Here is a 27772-nt window from a genome sequence, read left to right as displayed (position 1 = left end):
TGCATGTGTATCTACCTGAATTAGTTTTAACAGCAGGCTTAGCTCTGCACTAGGTTTGTGTGAAAGATCTGCTGATCAGGACAGATTTAAGCCAAGCTGTTCATCCCGTGACTGGCAACGATGCAACTAAAGGCTCAACTGAACATACCACAACATTCTCTGCAACCCAAGCAGATTTCGTAGTTTTCTGTATTTTCTATACCACCACCAAGAAAGATTTTTATTTCTCTAGCTTTATTCCTTCCACAAACTTCTATTATAACTGTTCCCTTTGGAAAAAAAAGGAAAAACTAGCATTCACACTTCTATTGCATCACCTTTGTGTACCATTAATTGAACACATATATGCTTGTATTGTCACGTTTTTGGGGAAGAGGAAATATCATAGTTAGGGGATATTATTTCACGCCAAGAACCAGGCAGCGAGCCAAATGGAGACATTACACAGCCAGCCACATGCAGAATGGATCTAACCATCTCTAGCAGAATTAAGAGGGGTATAGCTGAGAAGCAGGCAACTCACCTGCCTCGTTTGAGATAACTATAGCAAAATGCTTCAAATGATCCACTGCCTTTAAAACCAACAGTGGAAGAAGCAAGCATCCAATTATTTGTAAGGCCAGACCCATTCATTTGCCTCCATTTAACTAAAAGAATGTGGTGCCTATCATTGTCTTATCTTTATATGTCAGCACGCAGAACTTCAGATGATGCAAAACACTTCAGAAAAAAAGCAAATAGCAAACCACGCCTTTCTCAAAGAAAATAGACACATCGGTTCTCGTTCGGCCAGTTTGCAATTCAAATCTATGAGAAGACTAATGTTACAAGGGCAAACAAAAACATTTAAAACTTGCAGTGGCAGTTGAATGCTGTGTTATCTTGACAGTAACATCTAGCTTCTGCAAAGCTGGAGGCCTCCTTGCAGATCGCAAACCTGACTTGAATCCTTGCCATCCAAACAAGGAGCAGGACCACCCCACCACCAGTGAGCTCCCAGTATCATGGTGGTGCAAGAAACTGCATGTCTAAAGCTTCCGCAAAAGCACCGATTGAAAAATTGTCAATTTGAAGTTACGAGAATTCCTGTAAACCAAAAGTTGTCCCCATACTCAAGATGCAGGTGTCTGCAGCAAGTATTTTGCACAGGCCTATCCATCTCCAGACTGAATCATATATTTTATGACTGTACACTGCCTTGTTTTAGGAAAGCGACAAGCCATGAAAAAGGCAACTAATTTCTTAGTTTGGCCACTCCTCCACTGCAAGATGTTACTGCAAAACTCCTGACTAAGCAAAGTTGATGGTTACTCAGTTTTCTCATTGAACCAGTGCTTAATTTTGAAGAAAAATTTTTAACTGAAACATATGCTCTTCCAGTAGCACACACAAAAATCTCTATTTTGACTTCTCATCCGCTTCAGAGACACTTGAAAAGACATGCTTCAGAGTTATTGTACATGACTACTGTGCTTCCTTTCCCTTCTTTAAAGAACTTCCCTCCACAATTCCATGTCTTCATTATGCCACACATTATAACAGACCACAGACCTTCAGCAAGTAAACAACAGGAGACAAATGGTCCAACAACATTTGAGAGAAAATCAAGCCATATGGGTGAAAAAATGTTCTATCCATTTGTCCGTTCATTTGTTCAATCTCATCATCAAGCAACAGTTTTAGGCTTTAAGGACAAAGCATATGGAATCGTGTGCTTGGCAGCCAGAAGCAAGATTTTATTCAAATAGCAGTCATTAACTGGGAACTGGGGTTGTTCAGTCTGGAGAAGAGGAGGCTGAGGGGAGACCTTATCGCTGTCTACAACTACCTGAAAGGGGGTTGTGGTGAGGTGGGTGTTGGTCTCTTCTCCCAATTAACCAGCGATAGGATGAGAGGAAATGGCCTCAAGTTACACCAGGGGAGGTTTAGATTAGATATTAGGAAAAATTTCTTTACTGAGAGAGTGGTCAAACATTGGAACAGGCTGCCCACGGAAGTGGTGGAGTCACCATCACCGGAGGTGTTCAAAAAACGTGTAGATGCAGCACTTTGGGACATGGTTTAGTGGGCATGGTGGTGTTGGGTTGATGGTTGGACTTGATGATCTTAAAGGTCTTTTCCAACCTTAATGATTCTGTGATAATATTTTTCCCTGATTTGGTTGTCCCAGCCTCTCCTCCCAATCATACAACATAATCTCTCCCAGTATTATTACAACAAGGAGCAAGATTAATCTGTAATTTTAGGCTTCTTAACACCTGTTTATTGTAAACAAAGAACCGGGTTCTTCTGGGCAGACCACGACCTCCAGCAATCACAGGAAGTTTCTGAGATTTGGTAACAGCGTAACTTCAGATCAGAAATGCTGTTTTTCACGTGTAAAATTAACATCCATTTGTACTAGTTAACAATGGCCACTTGCATCTTGGGTATTTCATTGCAAAGCTTTGTATATGCCAGAACCATAAAACAAATGCCTGCAAGAGAGAAGTGTGGAGAACCAGGCACGTTATAACTCCCAGCAATAGTGCAAATGGCAGCAGATCCAAACCACATCAACAGGAGCACCAGCTGAAGGAGATGACTACAAAAGTTGCCTTAGTATCCCCAAGAAATCTATTGCATATTTTCAGTAAAAGTAGCCAAGAGATAAGACATTTTAATTGTGCAGTATCTCCTTCTTACAAAATTTAGTTTTTTCTTATTCTAATTATAAAACAATTCATCATCCAATTCAGTCCTTATGACTAAACTGCTTACATAAAAACAATTTTCAACTTACATTCCCCTAAAAGTCACCATAACCACAGCCCTAAGAAGATAAAACAAAATGGATTTTTTTTTTTTAATCCAGAATTAAATTGTTTTGAAACAAAAGCTATCTTCATAAAATTGCCCAAGTCACTCACTGGTCTAGTTATGATTTATGAAAGCCATTAGACCGTCTGACATTTTGAAAAAGAGGTCACTAGGACAGTAAACTAGCAGCATTTTAGTAGATGTGGGGGAAAAGGGAATAATTACCAGAAAACATGAAGTATTTAGCATGGTGTTATGTCACAGCACATAGTACTTTATTGCTCTAACTTTACATTTCACACTGCAAGATCTATTGTATATGTTCTGTTGATCAGTAAGTCTACTGTAGACACAAAGGCTCTTTTCCTTCATATAATTTTTAAAAAAATTGTTATCTAATAATTAATTCATGGTTTTGGCAGATTCTCAATATTGAAAATTCTTCTACCCAAACATGCTGTCAAGTTCATCACCAAGTTTCTCTTGGTGTTACTTCTATAACGACACTAACAGTACAGGGCGTTAAAGCCACATTTCATGTTTTTGTTCTTGGGCAAGTTGAAACGAGGCAGATAGACCAAAAAAGCATGCTTTAAGCTACATTTAAGTAGATATGGCCGAACACGTATGTGAAACATTCGGATACCTGGCAGGAAGTAACTTCCTATCCAATGCTGCAAAAACTACAGTGTCGGTAGGCCAGCAAGCGTATAACTCGTTGCAAGTTAGGCCCTGCCCCAAATAACCGATAGAAATGTCTACCTACCATTAAGTATTTTTAAGGATCACCAAAACCAAATCACATTCACTCCACCTGTCCGTAAAACACAATAGCCTTTTTTATGCCAACTTCCAAAACATTTTAAAGGTCATTTATTAATAAAAGCATGAAGGTGTTTTGAAGAAAATACTGTTTATCAATTGCAATGCAGCAAATGGAGGGGAGGGAGAGGGCCTAGGCATTTAGCTGGCTGTACAGGATACACGCAAGCCTCTCCAGCCCACCGAAAAAGGCTCACAAATGGCAATTTTCAAAGGGCCAAGGCAGGCATGGGCTGAGTCAGCTCTGCACCTGCTGTTCTGTAGCAGGACGGAGCTGGATCTCACCCTGCACGGCCGCAAAGCAGCTCTGAAATAATTTGGAGCACAATTAATTTAGAGGAGTAGTCTCGTACCTCCCAAGAAATACGCAGCTCTTGCAATTTCTACTTACGTAATTAAGCAGGTAACTGGAAGTAATTTGCACACTAGCTTGCATCTTAAGAAGGGAAACAGGTGGCAAACAGGACGTCCGTACCCGGTCCAGGCTCCCAGAACCAGGGTGTTTACATTTAAACCACAAAGTTTCATCTCTGTGGCTGGAGATTTCAAGGAAACCCAAGCTCAGAACCCACCTGTTACTGAATTTGAACTCCTTTGGAAAAAGCCCATCCCCAAACACATTATCATCGTTAGTCCTCACGCGTGTTTCCAGCTACCGAAAGCTGTGTCCGGTAACCATCCTCCCCACGCTCTGCGCAGCCACGTCATCGCTGCCAAAGGCGGGTTCTGGGATCATAACGCACGTTTAAATCATCAAACAAAAAGGTATTCTGGTAGAAAGGGTCGTACAGAATAACCCGGCAAAACAGACACTTTGACAGCAAGCCAGTTTGGTTCTGCAAGGTAAATCGAGGAGCTTGGGAGCGCGCACGCTTGGATTTCAAAGCAAGAAGCTGAGGAGTCCGAACTGTGCAGGGTGCAAGCTGCAGGAGGCTTCACGTTCCTCCCGAACTTGGCAACGCGCAGGGCACAGACTACACCGGGCTGGGCACGCCTGGTCCCTCCCCCTCGACTGCCTGTTCCCAAACCGCAAACCATCACGCGGTGTTGGGGCTCCACAAAACGTGTCCCCACGGCCAAAATAAGATTCAAACCATACTTAACTTTCTGAGCCAGCCTGTGCCTAGATCATACTGTGAATCAAAATTCGCTGTACTTATGTCAAAATAGTCCGTGGAAATCTTAAGTTCAGCTATATCCATTTAACAGCGGCAACAGAAAGCTGATTAGCAGGTGTGTATTTAAGCAGATTATTTTCAGATAAAGCTACCGCAAGAATGCTTTTCTTTTACCTCCTCGTCAACAAATGAGGTCTGCCTGACTTTATTTATTTATTGATTTAACTTTTTAAAAATAATTTTAAAAAAATCTTTTAAAAGCTAGATAGAATTGAAGACCTGTGTAGTTTTTAACTTCTGTGATTAAATCCACTCCCTTTACATGCTGAGAAGTACAGACAGGCTAGACGGCTGACGCGGTTAAGACAAAGGAGCTGCATGAAGATAAGTGCTTTCACTGAAACCACGGTCTGGAAACCTTGCAAAGGGACGCAGGCCTGAGGCTGCCATTCAGATGCTCCTGCAGAGCTGACCCAGTGAGATCAGCTCCGTGAGGGGAACGACTGACAACCTGGTCCAGCAGCACGCCAGGCAGCATCCCCGGCTGACAGCTCTGGGCACTTGGGCGCTGCAGATCCATCAAGCTCAGTTGCATTTGAAGTTTTTTCTAGCTAACAACCTACTGAATGGCATATTCTTGCAATAGGAGTCCCACATAGGAGATCAGCAGGCTGTTAATCAAATCAGGAACATTTGGAAGTTTATGGGAAGCTCATTTAAGAGTGAGGCACCCTTAGAAAGAACTAAGCTTTCAAAAAAACACCAAAAAGACCCAATCCAAACCAACTCCAAAAAGCGGTAATGGGCAAAAGTGTTGGCTAGCTTTTGGTCTGCTAATTTAAGCCAAATCTTCCTTTTCCTGATAAGTGACAAGTGTAGTAACTAGGTTGATAAAGCAAAAATAATATTGAAGATGCAAGAACATGGAAGAATAGAGAGTTCCCTGCTCTGACAGCAATCCTTCTGAAGCCATTTTCATGATAAGGTAAACAAATGGGTTTGCCCAGAAAGTCACACGTATGTACATTATAAATATTATAAACTAGATTTATTCTTTTTTTTAACACAACTTTGTAGGAATGCAAGAAGCCCATTTCCACACTAAAACTCTAGTTTTGTTACTTTAGGGTGACAGAAGTGCCGGCTGCAGCTGATGGGGGACACAACCCTCCACCCTGCCGCTCCTTCCCCTTTCTCTGCTCCGGCACTGGTGCTCCTCCACCCACGTGCTGAGCCAGGCAGCCTTGGCAAAACAGTACTTCAAGCCACTCATTTTCAGCTGACTTGGGTCCCTGGGCAGCTCACGGCATGGCTCAGCGCATGGCTGCCCGGGCGGCAGTGCTGGCACAAGGCAGGACAGAGGGACACCGAGGCAGAGGGAAGGCTGGGCTCTTTCAAAGCCAGCCCCCACCAAGACCTGCCCAAACCAACTGCAAAACTGCAATCCAGGTGCAGTAGGAAGGCTAAAGGATGCAGCTTGACAGATGTCAGACTGCACCAAGCTCTATAAAAGCCTCAGCTTTTTAGTTCTAAGCTTCCAAGACAAAACGCTATGCATTTCTGCAGTGTCTTTGGTACTCTCATCTACCTATTTAGGCTTTCTCTGCTTGTGATACTCCCTATTCACACATTTGCAATTTTATACAGTATCAAATAAAGCTCCCAGAATGCTGCATAAGCCTCTAAATGGGACGACAGCAATTGTGATGAGTGGAGAAGCTGTGCTCTGTTGCTTCAGCTGGGGACACAGTTACCAGGGGAAGCCCACCTTATTAATCAGCGCTAGAAGATAAATCCTAACATTAAATGTCTCACCTGCATGTAACAAGACCTACATTCACACTCAAGTTTGGCTAAAACAATACTCAACTCCCAAAGCACGTGAAAACCAACATTTTCAACTTTTCAATAGTAAGTGATGTATCTGAAACGGCTCCACAAACACTGCTTCTGATTTCTAAGCTTTTTTCTTTTTTAAAGGGGCTTCATCATAACAGAAGCATGCTTTTATAAAATACTAGCTTCACTTTCAAGTGCTATCAGTTTCAACCCAGTGACTTTCTGCACTCCACAAGACTGTTCTGCTTTGAGTTCAAATAAATTATATGAAGTTACCATTAAATGCAGTTAAATCGGGCTTCAGAGTTGGCAAAACCAGTCCCTGCACATTATAGCTCAATTTCATATTACAGTTATCCACTAGGATGAGTTCAAAGGTTTAACCTCATTAGCCTGATAGCATTTCCTTCTGTTATTTTTACGTTCATTCACCTACAAACCACTAAGGCAAAATGGAGATTTTGCGCAATACATTTCACAGGTTTATGAATTATTGCCTGCAAATCTCTAGGAAGACAGTGTACAAATAAGTTAGGGATCAAACACAAGAATACACACTGTCAGCCATCCTCCCATTTTTAAGAAAGCGAGTGCTTTGGTCATCAGACACATGTTTTGCGAGGAGGCCCTGCTAGGCACAGTCAGATCAGTGCCAGGAATTTGGTGAACCTGGGGTCACGCTGTCAGGGCTCCAGAGAAATGCAGCGATTAAAGCATCTAAGCAGAATTCAGTCAGGGAATTAAATGACTGCCATTACAATACCAGGGCATCTGTTTTGCTGCGTTTCTGTTCTCATGAAGAATACAAAAATAAATTCTTACCTAGTTCTCCTCGAAGGTTAACTAGTTCTTGAGATAACTCTTTATGCTGTTTCAGTGCTTCCTCCCTCTGCAGAGAAAAAAAGGCAAATAAATCCAAACATTTGGTTACTAGTGATCTGAGCAGGGCACCTTCCAATAATTAACTTACATGTGTTCTGCAGGAAAACAAGAGGCAGGAGCAAGAAGCCAAGATATGAATCATTTAGGATAACAGTTCTGCTGTTAGAAAATACACAGATGTTCTTCCGTTGTTAAGGAAGTTACACTTTAAAACAAAGAATAGCTTTCTCCAGGATAATACTGCAATTAAAATCCTACTTTGCAGCAATTAGTTATGTGTTTTACGATGGGTGTAGCAACATAACCTTCCAGAACAAATCGACTGATAGCTGTCAAGGGCACAAAAGTATGATATATATGTGAAAGAGGCATGCATTAAATGTTTACCTTAAGCTTACTCAAACACAAAACCAAAAACTTTGCTTAATGCTCAGTCTTCCAAGAGGGAAAGGCACAGCCCTGTTCAAAGTTGAATGCAACCCACCCCACTGCTTGCAGTTATTAATTTTAAGATAGAAGATGTTCCTTACACTGAGAGAATCATAACAAATCTGTGCTCAAAACAAGCAGAACCACCCACCTCCCTGCTTTGCGTAGGAGCTGCACCTTGGCCGGGGGAAGGCGGCCGGCCAGGCCCCTCTGCCCCAAACCCGCACCCCAGGGAGACACGCAGGCAGGGCCGCAGCAGAGCCATTCCACGGCTCGGCGACCGGCACCTGACGCCCACGGCGTGGAGGTGACACGGTCCAGGCTTCCCACTGCCAGGGCGCTTTCACCTCGCTCCCGGCCAAGCTCCCGTCCAGCTCCCTGCCATCGGAAAAAGCGCTGCGAAACAAATACGAATTACCCTTGCTGCAGCACACTGAGAATAGAGGCACAGTTTGCTGCTAGAGCAGCCCATCTTCCAGCTCCGGCAGCCCCCCGCTCGGCCCCCTGCTCCTCATAGGCGACGCGCAGGCGGCGGCACCGCCAGCCGGGCTGGTCCGGCCGCGGCCAAGCCAGCGCTGGACCTTGCCTCCGCAGGTTATCCTACTTCCGCGCCGATTGCTCCCGACAGCGGCAGATACTGCAGCTTCTGCAATTGGCACGAGCAGCCGGCGATTACTTAAAGCCACAGCCCTTCTTTTATGAAAGGCGAGCCCTAGACATTAGACCGATCGATCTCAGCTTGCTCAAACGGCAGCCGGGACCGCGAAAGGGAACGCTGCCCTTCCCTGCAGATAATGGAGCTTATTTTTAGCCCTTTCGAGCTTGCTATACACTGCTTTCACGCTTAATTTGTTGATGCAGAAATAAGCCATGGGAGGCCTGAGCTGAATGGGAGAGCCACGGATACAGCAGCTTTGCTGCTGTCAATGCCCAGGCTTGCGTTCATGGCCCCTGCGCATGCAGAGAGCTTGAAATTCACTTTGCGTGCATTCCAAGCTTTGCGTGCTACCAGGGTAGACGAGTTCGCACACTGGCAGGGCCACACCTGCACCCGGTTTTCCACAGGGAAAACCTCACCTTTACAGCAGGTTCCCCGTTTGCCCCCATCACTCTCGCCGCAGCCTGACCCCAGGCTAACGTCGGCACCAGGTCCCCTGGTTAAAAGGTGGGGATACATGCTCCATGCCTGCAGAACAAAGCAAGCAGTAAAATACACCGTTCTTAAGGGGGGGGGGGGGGGGGGAAAGAGGGAATGAGCACCCAGAAACCAGCCATGTATTAAGGTCTGACACAGCACTAATCAAAATGAGTGATTTTTATGCTATGCACTCTCATCTGATGCAAGTTATAGGAAATTATTCTGCAGCTGAAAAGGCTGGTTAGAAGAAAGGGCCAGCCCTTTACTAGAAATATTTGTATTTGTGATCTTGTATGGGAAAGATCCCCTTTTAATCACTACAGTTTAAGCAGTCTTAACAGTTATTTGGACACTGACACACGGGTAGGGGTATTAAGTAGCTGTGTTACAGTTTTACGTTAAGCACTTGGAAGCTTTTTACGATGACAGTGGGCTAACACTGAAAACCACACCTCACCCTCCACGGCGAATTCTCAGGAGAGCAGAGCGCTCCGTTATTGAAAGGACTTGCCCTGCTCTTCCCTGCTCAGGGAGGAGAGGCGGGCCATCTCGTTCCTGTTCAACACCAGCTCCCGCCATGGACACAGCATCTGAGGATGAGAACGCGAATGCTGCAGTGAGTTCCCCCAGCTGCATCCTATCACGCTGGGACACAGCCACGTAGTGGATCTGCAAGCAAGGTAACCACCCAAGCACTCTTATTTTCATGCTGCGGGGCTCCTGATGATGGGATTTTTCCAAAGCTTTTACGGTAACCTTGCCCATGTCTAAAGTAGCGTACAAACACACTTAGGAGATGTATTTTGGTTTTTTAATGCCGCCTTGGTTTGCATATTCATTCTTTATTCTAATTCTCAATAAACCATCTTGAACCTGATTTCTTCCAACCCACTGCATCAGTAAAACATCTCAGATCTCGGGTCCTAGTGGCTGGACCACACAGCAGACCCTTTGGAAACACTAATGTTTTTGCTTGCTTAAGTGTTTCTAAAAGGCCCACTTCATGGTCCACGCATTCTGTATTTGTTTTCAGCTAAAGCAATTTGGTGAGAAAAGGGCATATGAGATCAGAACATACCAAGGACTGACAGAAGCTGAGATTAAAAACCTAAAATAAAAGAGAATAACACTGCCTTACTTTTTTTTTTTTTTAATGTTTCTTGTTTTCTGCTGCTCTTAAGCCCTCTTGCTTTTTACTGGTGGTGTTTAACCTTATGCCTCAACCTCCAGCTTGTCCATTCATAGCTTTGCGAATCAAGAAATCCAGACAGCCCTGTATCATCACTGCCCATTAAAGAATATATTCAGAAAAAGCTAGCCAGCCTAAAATAAGAGGAGTAAGTCCATCAGATAGTTAAGCAGCCACATGAAGTAGTCAGACTGACTAGCAGTTATTTTAGCCCACTTTTACCTAGGTTCTGAGAGAACTGAAGCTCCAGGTACAGGAGTCTCCCCGAGAAAACATGAAAGTTTCCAAGACCAGACATCTAAGTGCAGTGAAACACCAAAGACCACCTGGATAATCCAGTAAGGGCCATCTTCAGTGTTTAAAGACAGCTATGCACGTGCTTCGGGCTAGAATATCGAGCAACCTTTGACTTTATGCTTTACAAGATTCTAGTTGAGAAATCGATACCAGAAATTGAAAGAGCAGAACCAAGTGGAAGCATACAGGATTGAGCAATTTTGACATTGTTCATTTATCCAGATAAATCTGGCAATAGGGATCATCCTCCCTTAGTTGTCGGAGATTCAAGGAGGGTCTTCATACCAGTTTAAAGCTGTTCCTGGCACAATTTATAGTTTATGCCAAGATCATGTAGGATGATTTGGTACCTATTTTTCTTATTTCCAAAGAATCTAGAAGAATGCACATGAAATCCAGTTGAGCTTTAGTCAAAACATTCCCCCTACCATAAACATGGAAGCTGTAGGAAGGGATGAGAACAGAGTTTAGGGATAAAAGCTTTGCCACAGGCAATATTAGGGAGGTGCACCTCTGCTATCAGACACTACAAAAAAATGCTCAGCATAAAGGAGACTTGGACATTTCTTGTTCTGTGAAAGATTAGGCAATTGAAAATCCTTCACAGGGTTTGAAAATTTGACAAGTGAGTTCAGGGGGATGTGTGCCTCATAGCAAGGACTTGGGAAGGTGAGGTATGCCCCACCACAACTGGATGGAAAAAGAAGAGGTCCAAGGAAGGGGGTGGAAAACATGACAGTTTTAAGATGACAAAAATGATCAAGTCAGGAATGGAATAAGTTATGAAATTTCTCATTCGTGTTTGCATTACTGGCATTTATGCAGCACAGTTACAGGCTTAGGAATATTTTTCCTGGCAAACAGCTATTTTTGCTACAGCTTGAGATTCAAACAGGCCAGCTTAGGGTTACAAATGAGCGTCATGTTGCATCAACATCTGAACAGTTTCCATTGCTCTTTAAAAGCGGGAGGCTCTATGGAAGTCCACATCTCAGAATGAACAAAAAAGATTATTTATACCAAGCATGCAAGCAGCCAGCCTTCCTGGCTATGTACCTATACCAAATCTTCACGTGAGAGAGGCACGAGATACCCCCAAGAGCTCAGGTTACGAGCAGTTCTCAAGCTGGAATAAGTGGGTATTCCTCAAGCGTCCCACAGCAGCTTTGCAGACCCCAAATCTGGGAGCATGCAGTTTCATGGCAAACTGGCAACTCTTGTTTCCCTGAGAGGACACGCGACAAGCCGTACTAACCATTTCGGATGTTCCAGCACAGTCTTGCTGCTGGCCAGGTGAGCTGGCCCTGGCGTGGGAGCCCCATGCTCTGTCTGCAAGTCAAGGCTTTGAGAGCTGCAGATAGGCTGTGCCTGGCTGGAAAGCCCTATTCACCTTTTGCAAATTTTTCCTTCATATTAAGAGCTACAAGTCCTTCAACAGCTGCTTGACGTAAGAGAGAAAACCATGGCAGAGTTTGTTTCGAGTATGTGTATCCAAATAAGCTACCACCACCCATCTGGTAGTAGTTACCCACACATCACAGTTCACATTTTAAACCACCACACTCCTGGAAACAAAACATGTACTCTTTCGGAGTTGTAGTAAAGAACCAACACTGAAAAGTTTGCATTTATATACCAAAATATGGGCTGTTTTGTGTGTGGTTTTTTTGGGGGGGTTTTTTTGTTTGTGTTTTTTTTTTTTAATTTCAAGCAGCTATGTCAGCCCAATATCTACGTGCTAAGCTACCTATCATAGTTGCCCTGTCTACCCCATGCAACACATCATCTCACTCAATTTTTCATCCTCAGATAAATGTGGATGAATCCCAGACCTACCCCAAAACTGTACTTGTGTGAAGCCTTCTATCTTCTATCCACAAACAGGTTCAAAAGAAGAATTATGCACTGCCAGAACCAAAAACTGCAACACACTAGTACATTGCAAAGGAACAGACACAATCTACTTCTAGGTCCTCGTGGGACTCTTCCCGTGACACAAAAATACAGCGACCATACTGGAATGTTCCCCTCTCAAGGCTGGGATGAGAAGTGGTCCCTGCCCAGAGAAGGTGGAGGAAGGCCCAGGCGATGCTAGTGCCAAGGACTCCACGGCACACAGGCAGCCACTCTACCTGCCACTGGCAGAACTGGCAGGTGGAAACGGCTCTGAACTGGAAGGCTGTACATCAGCTTTCTAGTTTTATCAGCAAGTCAGAGAAAGCAAGTCATTTCAAGAGTCAAGACTGAAGGGAGGAGAACATAAAGCGTCAAATATAAAAACATTATAAAATGTTTTAAAACTTTTTAAAAAAGCATTTTATTAGACCAGACTAAATAAAATTTGTTCAGAGTGCATAAAACGGAAAGGAAGCACTTAAATGTGTTTTACTGTCATCCATGGGGTCAAGTTAAATTTATTCTGGGAAAGGAAAGTCTGATTTTTGAAAGCCATTAGTTCAAACCACAAGCACTTCTAAAAATCAAGCTTCAGAGAGAAATACTGAGCATCTTAAAAAAAAAAAAATTATGGTTCTGTAATAGAAATGCTTAGACCTCACAGGAGATGGACTTAGTTTGTATGGAAGAACAGATTATCATTTAACTTTTTAATACTGGTGCAGTCTCAGTTGCCAACAGTTCTTAATACAGGATGTGTCTTTTTCATCCGAGCAAATATTCCTCTTGTGGACAAAGCATTGGAAACTGGAGTCCACTCCATCTTTGTGCCACACCAGTCATGAAAAAATGAGCATCATCATTAGCCATAATGTATAAATTGAGTCACATCTTTGCATAAACTCCAGTCACTCGTGTGTCATCAGCTATAGCCTGGAGGTAATTATGAAGAGGTAACAAAAGGGCCATTCATATCCGCTTTGCAGTATGACATTTGCTTCAATTATTTTGGTCCTTATACTACAGTATTTCTACCAGTTCCTGCTCCTTCTTTGCTGGCAAAACCCAATCTTCTAAATAAATCTTCTAATTAGAAGTCAACAATTTTAGAAGTGATTTTTTTTAAAATCACCCCCCCACACTTTAAAAAAAACCCTTAAAATATCATTTCTTTTGCATCACTCATAAGTAAAAGTGAGCTAAAGAAATGAGCCAAGGGAGTGGCATGGCAAACAGGCTTTAATCCCCTGCTCCATGTACATTTTTGAATGGAGGAGTAGGCTATTACTGCAGTAAAGCAAAAATGCCATTAACCATCTCAGATTAAAAAAAAAAAAAAGCTACAGTGAAACTACTATTTCCAAATTACTATTGGCATTTGTTAGTGTATGTGTTGCCTTCTTACCAAATGAAATACGCAATCAATTTTAACCTTGACTTACTACTTCAAATGGAATTCAATTAAGCCTCAGACTACAACACTTAGGAGATTAGCTGATAGAGATTCACATAATTTCTAATGTTTTACTTCTTTCATTTGCTAGGTACGTTCATGGAGAATCAGATGTTTATTCCCTGATGTTTAGTTCGGGAAACACTAAAGCAGAGAGCCAGTCAAACAGGATTCCTATGAGTCAATATTTAACAAGGATCTTACACTTGCTGGCTCTTTATGCCTTTACAAGCTTTACGTGTGATCTCACACTCATATAGGATCTTTGTTTTCCCATTTTGAAGAAGTGATGCCCACTTTCATGCATAAATTTACAAAGTTAGGTCCAGGTGGGCTATTTAACTTTACTTCTCTGTTACAGCCTGTTTTCTATTTTACAGGGTTTCTCATGTCTGTTACTAGTTTTCACTTGTCACATAGAATGACTCCTTTCTTCCCTGCAAAAATTCTGATCTCATAAAAAAAAAAAGTAAGTTTACCTTATCTGAGCAATTACTTATTTCTCAGTATTAAACATTTTTTGTCTCTGTTCATCTCATCTGAGTGTGAGACAAAGTCTCCATCAGATACCATTTGGCTTTAACAAGTTATACTGTCACAACTTAGGTCCTCGCATTTATAAAATTATAATTATCTTTATAAGGTTCTTTGAACTGTTAGGATACGAGATCCTATGCTTGCACAATATTACAGTATTTGTCTTACATCGTTTCCTTGTTAAGGCTGTTTAGAATTTCATCTGAAAAGGCAGTACGAGAGGAAAACAAGCAGCAAAGATGTTATTTTCTGTCTTCCATTAACCCTATCTATATATCTAGGTAATAGATATATCTAGCTTGCTACTGTCATTAATTCTGCATCTTCTTGAAAAAAGTACATTAGGAGAAATAACAAGGTAATCATGAGACTAAGCTTCATCGTTGAAAGCAACACGGGTTGCCTGAAACACCAAACTTGTTTCAGAGTCAAACGTGTCTTTTCTCAACACACCTTCTGCGAGTAGCTGCAGGACAGGACTCCCAGTTGCCTCCAGCTGTAACTCAATCTGAACACCCAGATGTACCCAATAAATTGCTTAACTGAGGTGTCTTCTAAAAAACTATTTCCACCAGAGCCTAGTTTCACAGTAATTAATGGATTAAAATGTTTTTCTGTACATTAAAGCTCACAAACCTTCAACTTGTTGCCAAGCTTAGAAGCCATGTCTCACAGGGACCTTGAGAATAATTTAAAACTTCCTTGCTTTCCAGCTACCCGTCAGATGCAAGCTGCCAGAGCCTAGGTTTGCTTTCCAGGGGAAGCTACTGTGTTATTTCTCAAATATTTTCCTTTACTGAACAGAAGAAACTTGAATTCCTCAAATTCAACATACTGTCTTTTGGTTTATGTTCCAAGTGACTTTTTTTTTTTTTTTTTAATCTGAAGAAACACAAAAATTATCTAAATTAAATATCCTTACTCTCTCTTGCAAAAAGTCACGTACATACTTCGGAAAGCCAGATTTACACTATCTGTGTACAGAAGTACACTTTGGATGAAGATCCTAATGAGACCCAGTCAAATTTGATGTTAGGTTCTAGAAAACCAAAACTACAAATTTAACTCAAAGACAGCTGCTCTAAACAATAGGCCTGCCAATACAGTTTGGATTTATAGGCCAAAAATATGACTGTTCCAAAATCCTTCCTTTCACTATAAATGGGTTTTTGGGTTTAGTGATGCAATGTGTCCTTCTGCTCCTTCAGATGGATATGCATGTCTCATCTGATAAATATAAACATTTTCTGCTGAACTCCCCCAAAAGCCAGGACAATTTTTTCCTGATACATGTCTCTGCATATTCCAAGATGCAAAAAAACCCTCTTTACAGTGCTAAGAAGTTCCTCAGAAAACTAGTATCTTGACTCTTACAGTCATCCATGTGTCAGGAAATGCCACATAGTAGCTCATATACTAATGGTTAATTCCTATTTCCACCTAGAAATACTGGAGCCTGTTTCAGCCACACAATTTCTAGCACGTTACTTACGTTGCTTCCCATGTCACATCCACAATTAGTGGTATCCATGTATTATTGTCAAGGCTCTATAACCTCTCAAATGGCATTTCCCTCTATGAAGGAAACTTCTTCAAGATGTCGCCACAGTCATTCCAAGTAAAGTTTGAACTGTAAATACCAGTCTTCCCATAACCATACCAGGAGAAACACAACAGCGAAATTTAATTTCTGTTCATCTCTGTAGCACAGACACAAATTTGTAGCTAGTTTCTTCAGCAGAATCTGTTGATTGAGCTGTTTCAACAGAATCTGTTGAAAGAGCTACTGAAGCACTTAATTACATTCATTTATTAAACTAGAAGAACAGAAATGGTTGTTTATAATAATTAAACATGTTACCATCTAAAGGTTTTTTTTAACAGCCTGAGTAGTTCTGAATGTGGCAATTACGCATTAAAATGAGACGATGAAAAGGTAGCATTTGTCACTTCACACTTTGAACAGTCACAAAGCCATTCAAGTCACTCTAACAATACATTACCTTCCCACTCAAAGTTAAATCTCCCTTAAACTGCTTTAGAAGTTACCCAAAACAGATCTAAAATCAAGCTAGTACTGTGCTGCTAAAGCAAACGCCCCCCCAACCCCAAACGCGTCAGTTTTTATCTGGCAGTGAGTTAGAGGTTCAAAATGCCCAGCTGCAGCCCTCGGGCCTTGCAAGGGCAGCCCCGAGGCAGGGGAAGGGGCTGCGCACCCCTCAGGAGGTGCCTCAGTCTCATCAGCCGGTCATGTCCTTTTGCAGGACATCACAAAAACAATCCCAATTTGGGATTTTCTTTCCCAAGGCAGCATCTGGCTCCTACCCACAGCTGCAGACCTCTGAGGCACATGTTCCCACCCCAGCACTGGTGGTTCTCCAGTCCCACTCCATCCCGCAGTGAACCACTGTGCGGGGGCATACCCCTAACACTTTGGGTATGGACAGACCTACAAAACCAGACTCACAATAATTTCTTTTTTCTTCTGGACTGGGTGCCTGAACTGGCTCCTCGAGGCCAGGCGAGCACCAGCCCGTGCAGAGACAAGGGCAAGGGAAGAGAGCACAGGGCTGCAGGAGTGGCAGCCACGGCCTGACTTGGCGCAGACATGCTAAACCATGTATTTCAAGCATCTGTGAACACCTCTGTTACTGAAGAGATGAGAAATAAATTCAAAATTAATACGCAAAATTAATACCAGGGGAAGTTAAAAGATCAACTCAAATGCAGTGGTGCAAATTTCAGAGCTCGATGCAGTTAAAGGTTAACAGAAGATGGCTTTCCTTGGCACTTCATGCACTTACTGTAAATGGCCGATTTCACCACTTCCTCTGTACTGCCCCTTTTCCTTTCTTGTTTAACTTAAAAAACAGGAAAATAGTTACGAAGTCATAGCAATTACCAGGGGGCCAGGAGGAACGCAGAAGTCTAGAAAGACTAAGCTTGCTTTTGTGATTAGCCCACAGTTTGATGCGTGTTTCTAACACTGCTGGCGCTCATACAGCTGCCAACAATGGAAAAACTCAGTACAGTAAGGTGTTCTCGCCAGCCAGACCTTTCACTGCCATCAAGTATCCTGGATGCCACCAGGGTTTCCATCCGGTATTAACCCAGTGCGACAGTAGCTCCTGTGCGGTAGGAATTGTGGGTTTAGGATTTTTAAATTCAGAAGAGTCTTGGTAAAGGTAGTTAAGCATAGAAACCCCCTGGGCAAACTCCAACAGCTCGAGTGTGCAGGTATTATCAGAGACAGCTGTCAATATTGACAGCTCCAAGATAATGCTTGCCACAAACAGGTTTGAGCTCAGGCAGAGTTTTGCTAGAGATTCCTGCTCAGCTAGAAACAGCCCAGCAGCATTGCTCAATCTCGTTTAACCCTCTGACAGCAGCCTCTCAACTTCACTCCAGATGGGCTGCCTGCATTTTTGACAGAAGTCATTGCCAGCAAGTCCTGATTTTGTTCGCAGCTATCTCATTTCAAATGAGCTCATGAGAAGCAACATTAAACTTCTGTGCAGAAATATATTGGGACCTCTTGGAAAAAAAAAAGGAAAGGAAACCCAAACAAACCCAACAGCCGAGTCACCTCCCAGTTAACTTCAGCTTTGCAGGGAAAGCGGGAGAGGCTGGGGCAGGTTTTGCCAAGAGGCTCAGGCTGGGCTGCACGGCCTCAAAGCGACTTCGCAGCTCATTCCAGCTCTTTTCTCCAGTCGGCCAGGCAGCCTGTCCTTGACCCTGTCTCACCCTGCGCTGGCTCTGACCGCTGGTAAGGACGGTCCATGTCGCTAAGCCGGCAAAGAAATGCTCTCTCTTTGGCTGGGTTAGCTTTCTGGTGGTTGCAAGCTGAACCAGCCTCCTGCAGGGATAGACCAGCACCAGAGGAGTCCAGAGCAGGACCTTCCTCTGGTTACAGCAGGCTGTTCCCTCAGCTCACACTGCACCATGTCACTTCACACATGCTCTAGTGGGAGGAATGGAAGCACAGCTTTCCTATTCATGTAATCAGCTAAGCATGATTAATTTGGGGTTTTTTGAACCAGAAAAGCTACTTTCATTTGGCTCTGCAGCAGTTAAGCTATGAGCCCCTGCCTTAAGAGCTAAAACCTAACTCCAAGTTTCTCCTCGAGTTTACCAAGAGAGTTTGAAAACTACACTCAAGAGATACTTCAGAAAAATAAATATATGGCCAGTTGAGATTAAGCTAGCTATACCAGACTCCACACCACACCAGAAAGGAAAAAAAACCCCAAAACAACCCCAAATAAAAACCAACAAACAAAACCAAAGCAAACCACAAAACCAAAACAGCTTTTCACAGTGTTCCCTAAAACACAGAAATCCTACAGGATATTTCCCCCAGCTAACTACTAGATTATAAAAATTCCTTACACCAACCATGGCAGAAAAGTTCTTCTCACCCCTGTGTTAAGTACACAGGAATAAGACAATGACTGTTCACCAAGCATTGGCTTATCCTGGGAAAGGAGAGAACAACCTCAATACCAATAACTGGTATGAAAGTACATCAATACGCCATATTTAGCCCCGTTTCATATGCTTTTTACTTAGACCTAAGTCTCCAAGATTACTCATTTTATACAATTTGATAGAAATAAAATTTATTTTTTCTTTCCACCTGCAAAAGAACAATGAAGAGGAAGAAAGAGCAAAATTACTAGTTTCCTCTGTGCAGTTCTCTCTTCCTTCTATCTTCAACATTGCTTTTTTTTTTTTTTCTTTTCTTGCCTATCCTGTTAAATAATCACTCCCATTATTCTTAAAAACATAAAAATCACGTTTAGACTAGATGACCTGTAAAATAGCCTGGAAGATGTAAATATGTATGGCAGGCTTCTTCTCATTAAATATTACATTGATAAAGTATTCCTGAATTTTAAAAAGTTGCAATACAAAATATTTGAGAGAAGAGTCTAGGCCAAGACATTTAATTACATAAGTTACCAAAACTCAAGGTGCTTATTATACAGTAATTAGAAGATTGCACAGAAGTTTAGCAGTGAGAATTTCACACATAAATCTCGTAATTTCATATTAGATGACAGCCATCCAAAAATCCTGTATCAAATTGCTTTGAAGATCTTAAAGTAGTTTGTTAGCAGAGAAAGGTGTTCCAATCAAGAGCTTAAAAAACCCAACCAAACCAAACCCACAAAACTGGCTAAGAGCCACTGCTCTTACTGACTTGAACTAAACTTGGACTTAATTGCAGTATTTTTAGATGAAATGAGAGCGAGCAGATATTATCCAACAAGAAGAGAATGTTATGTTTCTGGCAGCATGATAAGAAAAATCAGTCCTTTTTTGTATACCAGACTATAAAATCACTACATATTGGAACAGCTGAAATAAAATTGATACCAATCTTGGAACATTAATTTTAAGTCCATGAGAAACTGCTATTAAAGCCTATATCAACTGCTGCAGTGTAAATCCATAACTGTTATAATTTCCTTAACTTCAGATTTTTCTTCTCAAAAGTTTTTGAAGCAGACCAGAAGTTTCTAGTGTAGTACCAAACTGATTAGGTCATTATGTATTTCAAACAGACTAGAACAAATAAACATTAAACCACATCAGACTAATTCCACTCTAAATTCCAGATATATTTCTTTTTTTTTTTTTAAAGGAAATGTTCATAACTGTAAAACACCACCAATAATGCAGGATTGCAATAAATACAATCATTATAACTCACACTTTATTCTGAATAGCTCAAAAACATATCTACCCCTTATATACTCTTCTATCCAACTTCAGATAACAAAGCAAGGTCATGCAGATTGTGTGTTGAAACTAGTCTCTCCTACAAAGGCAGAACTTGAAGCACATATTTGGAAAGGTACTCAACCCCAAAGGACTCTCTGACTACAAACATTTTAAAACTTCTCTTCCAAAAACGATGTGAAGCGGCAAAGAGGCTATAAAACTCAAGCGTCGGGGTTTTTATTTTTCCTATCCAACTGATGCCAGGAGCAGGTTTACTGCTACCTCCACAGGAAAACAGAAATCATTGTAATGGAAACACAGATGTTACGCATCGGTATATCAGTATTTTCAGAAGCCCTTGTTGAGAAGAGTTCAACAAACTACAGCCACAACTGATGAGCTGCGAGTTTTTACCTCAGACTGCAGGTGCTGGATCACAACCGTTAATGCTTCAAACTTCTGGTTACTGCTTGTCAGGAATTTCTTCAGCTGCAGGATGATTCCACTTTGGGCCTCACATTTTGTTTTGTACTGTGTCAACTCGGCTGTTTTTGTGCCAGGCAAATGCACATCTGTGGCGCCTTGAGTCTGTATGCACGAGCTTTTGGGACTTCGCTGCTTGCCCTTGTCAACTAAAAACAACAACAACAACTAATTAGTATGTGCTTTATCATCGTAAAGTCCCACCAAAATTTAAAAGGCAGTTGCAAAAGAAAGTAGTCGTAAATTTTTATAAACACTTCCTGAAATACTAACTAGGAGAAAGGGTTATTTCAGGAGCACTGCCGAGCAGACACTATCATCTTCCGGGTTAATTTCCAGCACCGTAACCCTGTGCACAGTGTTTTGCACTTCATCCTTACCTCCACGTACTCTGTGGCTTACATTTCAGCATACTCTTCGCACTGTGCTTTGAGTAACTGTTTTCATAAAATGCAAGATCTCTGTCATTCTACCTAACCAGTAACTTATTTCTAACATACCAGCTGACCACTTCCGTTTGCAACATAGACTTCCTATTTCCTACAGTCCAAAGTATCGCTGAATACAAAATCATTTTCCCTATGTTTACTTGGTCTTTCTCTTCCTTTCAAAATTTTCATTGCAAAAACTCCCCTCTCTGCCACTCAGGTTCGAGCTTTATTAACCAGAATTCTTGGAGCATTTCTTAGTGTCAGCAAGTTCAGCCACAAGGATGAGACTTTAAAAAAATGCCCTAAAACATAATATATTTCAAGTTTGCCCCGCCACCATTCACGGTCCAAGAATTACATCGTTAATTTAATATTCCTAGTTATGTTGCAACCTCAATCCCTTCACAGTACACAATCATCTCATGTCAGAGGAAACCACATTACATAATCCAGCGCCTGACTTGTAAACACATCGGAGGTTACAAGTTTCTCTGCTGCTTTCAGACTGGAAAGGTAGTACAGTGCTGCTGTGCAGATAGGGCCAGTCTTCCCCGTTTGATCGCACGGGGAACGAGCAAACACTTTTGCAATAAAAGGCTGATGCAATACATAAATATCCCTTAGCTGTTTAATGAAGACATCTAAGCAGATTACTTTGTACAGTTTCAACTTAACAAGATTTCTTCAAGATAAAGTGAAAAAACCTGAGAGGTGAGATTTACAGAAAAGAAAAATAGGAACATGCAGAAAAAACAGGGGACAAACTAACCAACTAGATGTAGTTGCTCAGTAATTCCTTCTGAAGCCCAAGCACCTGGTTTGAAGGTTGTCACGTAGCTCTGGAATAGTCCTAGCAGCGTAAGGTTCAATCACACGACTGGAGTCAGTATTAATAACAAAAGCTTTGATTCTCAGTTAATGTTAGCTTGACTGACACATCAACTACTGCATTAATACATCAGTTTTGCACAGCCTTAACTTGCTTTCAAAGCATTTGAAAATGAGTTTCCTGTTCAAAATACTGATGTCCTCTTTGCCTCTCTTACTGAGCCAGGTATAAAGTACCTCCTGAGACTATTAAAATTTCCAAATAAATTCTCTCTAGGCAGGATTTTCTGTCAGCCCTCACAGTTAGAGAATTGTCAGCACATTGGTTTATCATGTTCAGATGCTCTTGTATTTTGGAGATTTCACTATACTTCTGCTCAGAGATGCTGACTGTTAAAGTGTTTCTAATAGAAAATAGAAACCTACCATCTTGCAGTTTAATAGAGCTGTTAAAAGGTATATGAACATGATAACACAAATCAAAATACAAGTCTGTAGGGGAAAGAAAGATCAAGCTTGGCTGCCAGCTCTAGACAGCTTCTTTTTACCACCATTTGAACTACTGTGACCACTTCTTTCCTCACAGTGCAGGCACAATGATGTCCTTTGAGCAGACCTCTCTAAATGAATGACAGTTCATATCTGAGAGCAACCGTGTCAGATTTACAGCAATCTTATTGAGAATACTGTGTTTCGGAAATACTGGTTACCTTCTGAAGCTCCTTTAAAAAAAAAATCACAAGAGACAATAATAAACAGGAGAGGAAAAGAAGAGCAGGGACTAGAGAATAAACATGTACAGTCAGTCATTCCCTGCCCTACTGGCTCACATACTCCTACTTCTCTCATATATTCCACCTCCCTTCCTGAATGCTCCACTTACAATAAATAGAGAACTTAGAGCACTTTTCTTGATGTAAGGGTAGTGGGTAAATTCACTGATACAGATGCTAATGTCATTGTTTAATTAACCATGCAAAATTACTTCTACAATGATTTGTAGGACCCTGACAGGGCTGCGTTAAACTTGAACAAATGTTTGCAGACAATTTTTATTCTGGGAAAAAATTACATCCCATAATGTTACCTAATGAAGTTATTTAATTTAAATACACTGATACAACAGCTAACCACAAGTGACACAAGACTCCAGATATCCACTGTTTTCCAGAGTTCAGCCAGCCTTTATCAGGTTGCCCGTTTCACACCATTGCTTTTATCTTGGTGTCCAGACTACCAAGTCTTTTCCTAGAAGCTCATTCAAACATCCAACCGAGCCAACTCTGGATACTATACTAAAAAAAGCTGAACAAAAAACATGCACTAGAGAAATTCAGTGACATTCCTGTTAGCAATTTTATCACAGACATGTTCTATACACAGCCACTTAAAATGCTGAAAAGCATTTCTCTGCTAGCATGAACCCTCTGTAGCATGAACTGCCTCTACAGATTAACACCAGCGACACTCCAATACTTATTTATGGCCTATGTACCTCTGGGCAATGACAGATTGTTTCCAGATTTGTATAGAAGGCATGCTGTGATGTCAAAACAAAAGTCATGCTTTCATTAAAACAAAAGCATCATGAGTCTAATTACTGATACAACACATCAGTGATGGAGTCTAAATTAAAGACAGTATTGCTTACCAGCCTACATCCTCCTCACTTTGGCCTTTTTACTTACACCTTTATACAGCCAGACTTGTGAAGCATAACCATTTCCAGTCCGTTAGGTTGTGGACTCCTTTCCAACAGGCTCAAAAACTCTGTACCTGATCTAGTTGAAATGCTCAATTTCTGAAGACTATAAGTCAGATTCTCAAGTACTGCATGTAGCACAGTAACCAGACATAATCACCATCTAAGGTGATTATCCTATCCTCCTCCATACCAGTAAAAAAAAAAAAAAAAAATAATTAGCAGTGATTTTGCAAAGACTAAGCCTTTTCATCACTGAATCATTCACAGACGATTCAGTATCTTGCTGGCAAAAAGAATACCCCACGACTCTGGAAAAGGTCCAGAAATCCTCCCACTCCCTCTACAATGGCAGCAGCTGACTCTAGTTGTTTGGGGAGAATATTAGACCCATCCCAAGCTTTTCCATAAAGCAAACTGTTTCCCATACATAGCTTCTCTAGTTAATAGGCATTCAAAAGCACAAAATACACAACTGCCTATACATCAGGACGCGTTCCATAAAGTTACGTTTAAGCGCTGGGGTATTCCACAGTACTTGACATTGTACTTGACTGGCTGGCTATCTCAGAGCTTGCCTGGCTGCTGGATTCCTGAGCCTCTCCATCTTGTGCACTGCTGCTGGATTACCAGACGAAACATCTATCACCCACTTTTCGGTTTGCAGAGCCAAATCAAAGCCTTCCTTTGCTTATCATGTACTAGGAAGGTCAGTATAGTAATGTCTGCACTAGCTGGAAATTATTCTCTTTAAGCAAGATATTAAATTTCTAAAAAAATTACATTTCTTAAAAGCATTCCAAATAGCCTAAGTGAACTACTTGACAAGCACAAGTAGGTACAACCTCACTCCTCTCCCCACGCTTTTGCCATCACCATTGTCTTACCCCTAAGCACCTTCTTTTCACATTCCTCATCCAAACTGTGAGCTTCCATAGGTTTTTCAAAACCCATGTGTGTCTTGTGTAAGCATTTTTCAAAGAAAAATCCTTGCTCAGCATTTTCTCTTGTAGGGAGGTGCAGGCTGGTAAAAACTTTCTGCCTCTCTTCCATTTTCTGGAAAGCCTTGTCTACACATGTTAAATTGGTGCTCACTTCTTTGATCAGTAAGACAAGATCAGCTTGAGTATTTAATCGAGCTTCCATTTCTTCTCTTACTCGCTGGATTTCCTCAAGCACAGTTCTTATATCCAAATGACTGGACTTCACCTCCGCTTTCAGATCTTCTTTCACCTGTTGCTGGCTCCTCTGCAGCGCTAACACTGTTCTGATCTCCTTTTGAGATATTTCCACATCATGCTTTAGTTCCTTCTGTCCAGCCTGCATCGCCTCCTGGCTAGCTTTGACTTCTGCCAACAGAGCAGCAAGGCACTCCATCCCGATCCCACAGGAGTCGCAGGACCTATTCTAGTGTCACAGCTTCCAAGCAGTCAGGGACATTTGTCAGCTAGTAGCAGATTTCCCCAGATAGCAAGAGAGCTAGCACATCGCCTGTGGTACAGTATCCTGCCTCAATTTACAGCATGCTGCAGTTAAGGTACTAAGTAAAAGTCTAGTACGAGGCGAGACAAAGGCACCAAATAAAATACTTCAATAAGCAGGGCTCTAGAGCCAGAGCTCCTTCTTCTCAGGACTCAGCCAGAGCACTAATCAGTTTAATTGGCAGATCGTGCCACACCTGAATTTTTTAAAATCTTTTGCTGACATCATTGTACATGGGACGTCACCCCAAAAGCCACTCCCAACAGTCATTTGATCTGTGCATCAATCAAAGTATGCCTGGGCATCAGTAACCAGGTTTGTTGCAACGCAGCCAAACACTCTGCAAGAACACAGCGGCCCTTCCTTTCCAACACAAAGGCTCGAAAGGAGCCTGAGTTGCCTGCAGGAGCTGAAAGCCAAACAATTCAACAGCACTTAGTTATTTCAACTGTATATTCACCAAGGTGATTATGCACCTGTCCTTCTGCTAATGTTTGCAGCGCGGGTTCAGGAGTACATCTGTGAGCACCTTGGACGTTGCCCCACTCTCACTGGATGTCTTCCTCATTCCCACAGCTAGCAATGCTCTTCTAGCAATCTTCGGAAGAACCGAGATCCTGAGGAAGCCCTCTAGCCCACAAACAACAGCTACCAGAACAATACAGGAAAACTGACTAATGCGATGTTTTTGGCAGGTTAGGGAGGCTGAGCCTTTTAGCTACCAGGTCAGAGTGTTAACTTTTCTCTGTAAAAGCTAGAGCTTCTTAATTTTAAGCACAGAACCCGTTACAGCTCTAGACCTCACCTAGAAACATGTAGATTTATGACACCAGGCTGTTAGCTGTTTTGTTACACAGTGATTTAATTACTCATCGGATTCAGTGTGGAAAAAATGGCCAATACAACGTAGATCCTGGCCTACAGAAGGCCACCGTCTCTGCCTTCGAAGAGGCGAGCTGGTATTCAGTGCAACACCCAGCATTCCGAGAAGGACTCAGAGCAGCACACAAGTTGGAGCTCAGGAGTGCTTTTACACCTTGGCCTTGTCATGACTCCAGGATGCTTTTGGAGACAGCGACAATCCCACAGACACCCCAGAGCAGAGGGCCTATGCTGTCCATCCAAAACTGCAATAACCCCCATCAGCACCATTTTGGGCTGGGAAGCATTATGAAGAACGCCGATAGTCCATACATGCACAGATGTAGGATTTCCAACTCAGCACAGTGCTGCTGGCCAAAGAGCTAATCTGGGGAGAGCCGCGCTTGCAATGAAAGTTTACCGCTCACTTTCCAGTTTGCCTCCTACACTAGTCCAGGCATACTCATGGGACCAGGAAAGTATCAGAGACACACCTTCCACACAGAGCACCTCACAGCTTGCAGATATGCCCCAACTGTCCTGCTGTCGCAGTGGTATCGTAGCCCCTGGTGGGCACACCACCAATGGTGGAGCTTTTTTCTGAGTCTCTCGATCACCTGCATGGGCTTTCTGATGGGATTTCCCCAGCACAGCTACAGGCTGCGGGTGTAGTTTCTTCCTCCCTCAGCCCCTTGCCCCATTTCTAGCTCGATAGTGAACCCGAGAACTCCTGAGTCTTATTAGTCACGTACAGTCACCACTAAGGACCAGTATACAAAACTGACTGCACAAGCACAATCTGAAGTTTGAATCCAGGCAACACCTTTGACAAAAGATTTAGGTAGGTGAAGGGAGCCAGGTATGAGCTTTAGCAGTACTTCTGCATCCCAAGATCATCACCTGCAGTAATTCAGCTCAGTGTCACTCTTCATTCCAGCCTTCACCACACCTCAGCAGATCCTCAGAATCTCACAAACAGAGGTGAAGCACTTGCTAAGACCTTGTCAGACACTTCCTGGCAGCAAATGAGAATCCAGCTGAACTCATTTCCATTGGTTCAGTTATGATACAGGTAAAGAACGGTCTCTCTTGGTGACAGGGAGGCTATTCACCTGGCTCATCCTGGCTCAACCACCCAAGATGTAACTCTTCCTGACAGCTTTGGTAGCCAGCACGGATCCTGTGGTTATACCGAGAGGAACAGCTCAAAGTGCCATCCTGCTAAGTTTCACTCTTCATGGAATTATATCTTAAAATCACCAGAGAGTGCATGCAGCGATTTCAGCTGGGGTAAAAGATAGTTTGGGGGTTAAAAAAAAAGGGAGGGGAGGGAAGGGGAAGGGCCATCCAACTGATATCCCCTGGTCCCTCTATAAGGGAACAGGCTCATCCCAAGGAGGGCTTGGGGGGAGCCCTTCTCTATTAGTTACACCAAAAGCCTAGCTGACAAAGCTCAAGTGACTAAACTGGCTGCTCCAATTGTCATTCCTGTCCAATGCCACCAGCTCCAAAGGCTGCAGGCTCCTTTCTATACATGTGCACACCCACCCCGATTGCCAAGTGCTCTCTGCTATAATATAATACCCTGTGAAGAAAAGCTCTCCTTGGAAATTGGTCTCGCTCTATATAAAAACATTAATTCCATCCAGAACATAACCAGTGTCTTTGGTACATTCCTCACTGAAACTACGAGGTCTGATTACAAAATTCCTTACACAATTAGCTACCAGTAAACACAAAACACCCCTATCTCTACTGCTCTAATATTACAAGAATAAAATCCATGAAGTTAAAACATCTGAGAAAAGCACCATGCATAGTTTTGAACTCAACACATAAACTCGCTAAACCATTCACAG

General features: G+C 42.3%; 1 protein-coding gene across 4 annotated transcripts in view; it reads right to left on the bottom strand.

Annotated features, from left to right (window-relative positions):
• The window catches only part of MTUS1 (microtubule associated scaffold protein 1), a gene marked incomplete at its 3' end in the record, with an annotated part of 92459 nt that overhangs the window by 8736 nt on the left and 55951 nt on the right, over window positions 1-27772 (bottom strand). For 3 of the 4 annotated variants that reach the window (XM_081999538.1, XM_081999537.1, XM_081999539.1), the window contains 2 exons: window positions 20541-20758; window positions 7401-7467 (listed from right to left, as the gene is read on the bottom strand). In XM_081999538.1, coding sequence (XP_081855664.1) covers window positions 7401-7467; window positions 20541-20758 — 285 coding nt within the window. Of the gene's footprint in view, window positions 1-7400; window positions 7468-8307; window positions 8463-20540; window positions 20759-27772 lie in introns of those variants that run through there. The other variant, XM_081999540.1, reaches the window with a different exon arrangement.

This window comes from Phaethon aethereus, assembly GCF_964289735.1.
Source record: "Phaethon aethereus genome assembly, chromosome: 4".
In the NCBI taxonomy this organism is placed as follows: domain Eukaryota; kingdom Metazoa; phylum Chordata; class Aves; order Phaethontiformes; family Phaethontidae; genus Phaethon; species Phaethon aethereus.
Note: the sequence above shows the minus strand (reverse complement) of the source record. Positions and strands in the feature narration are given on the sequence as shown.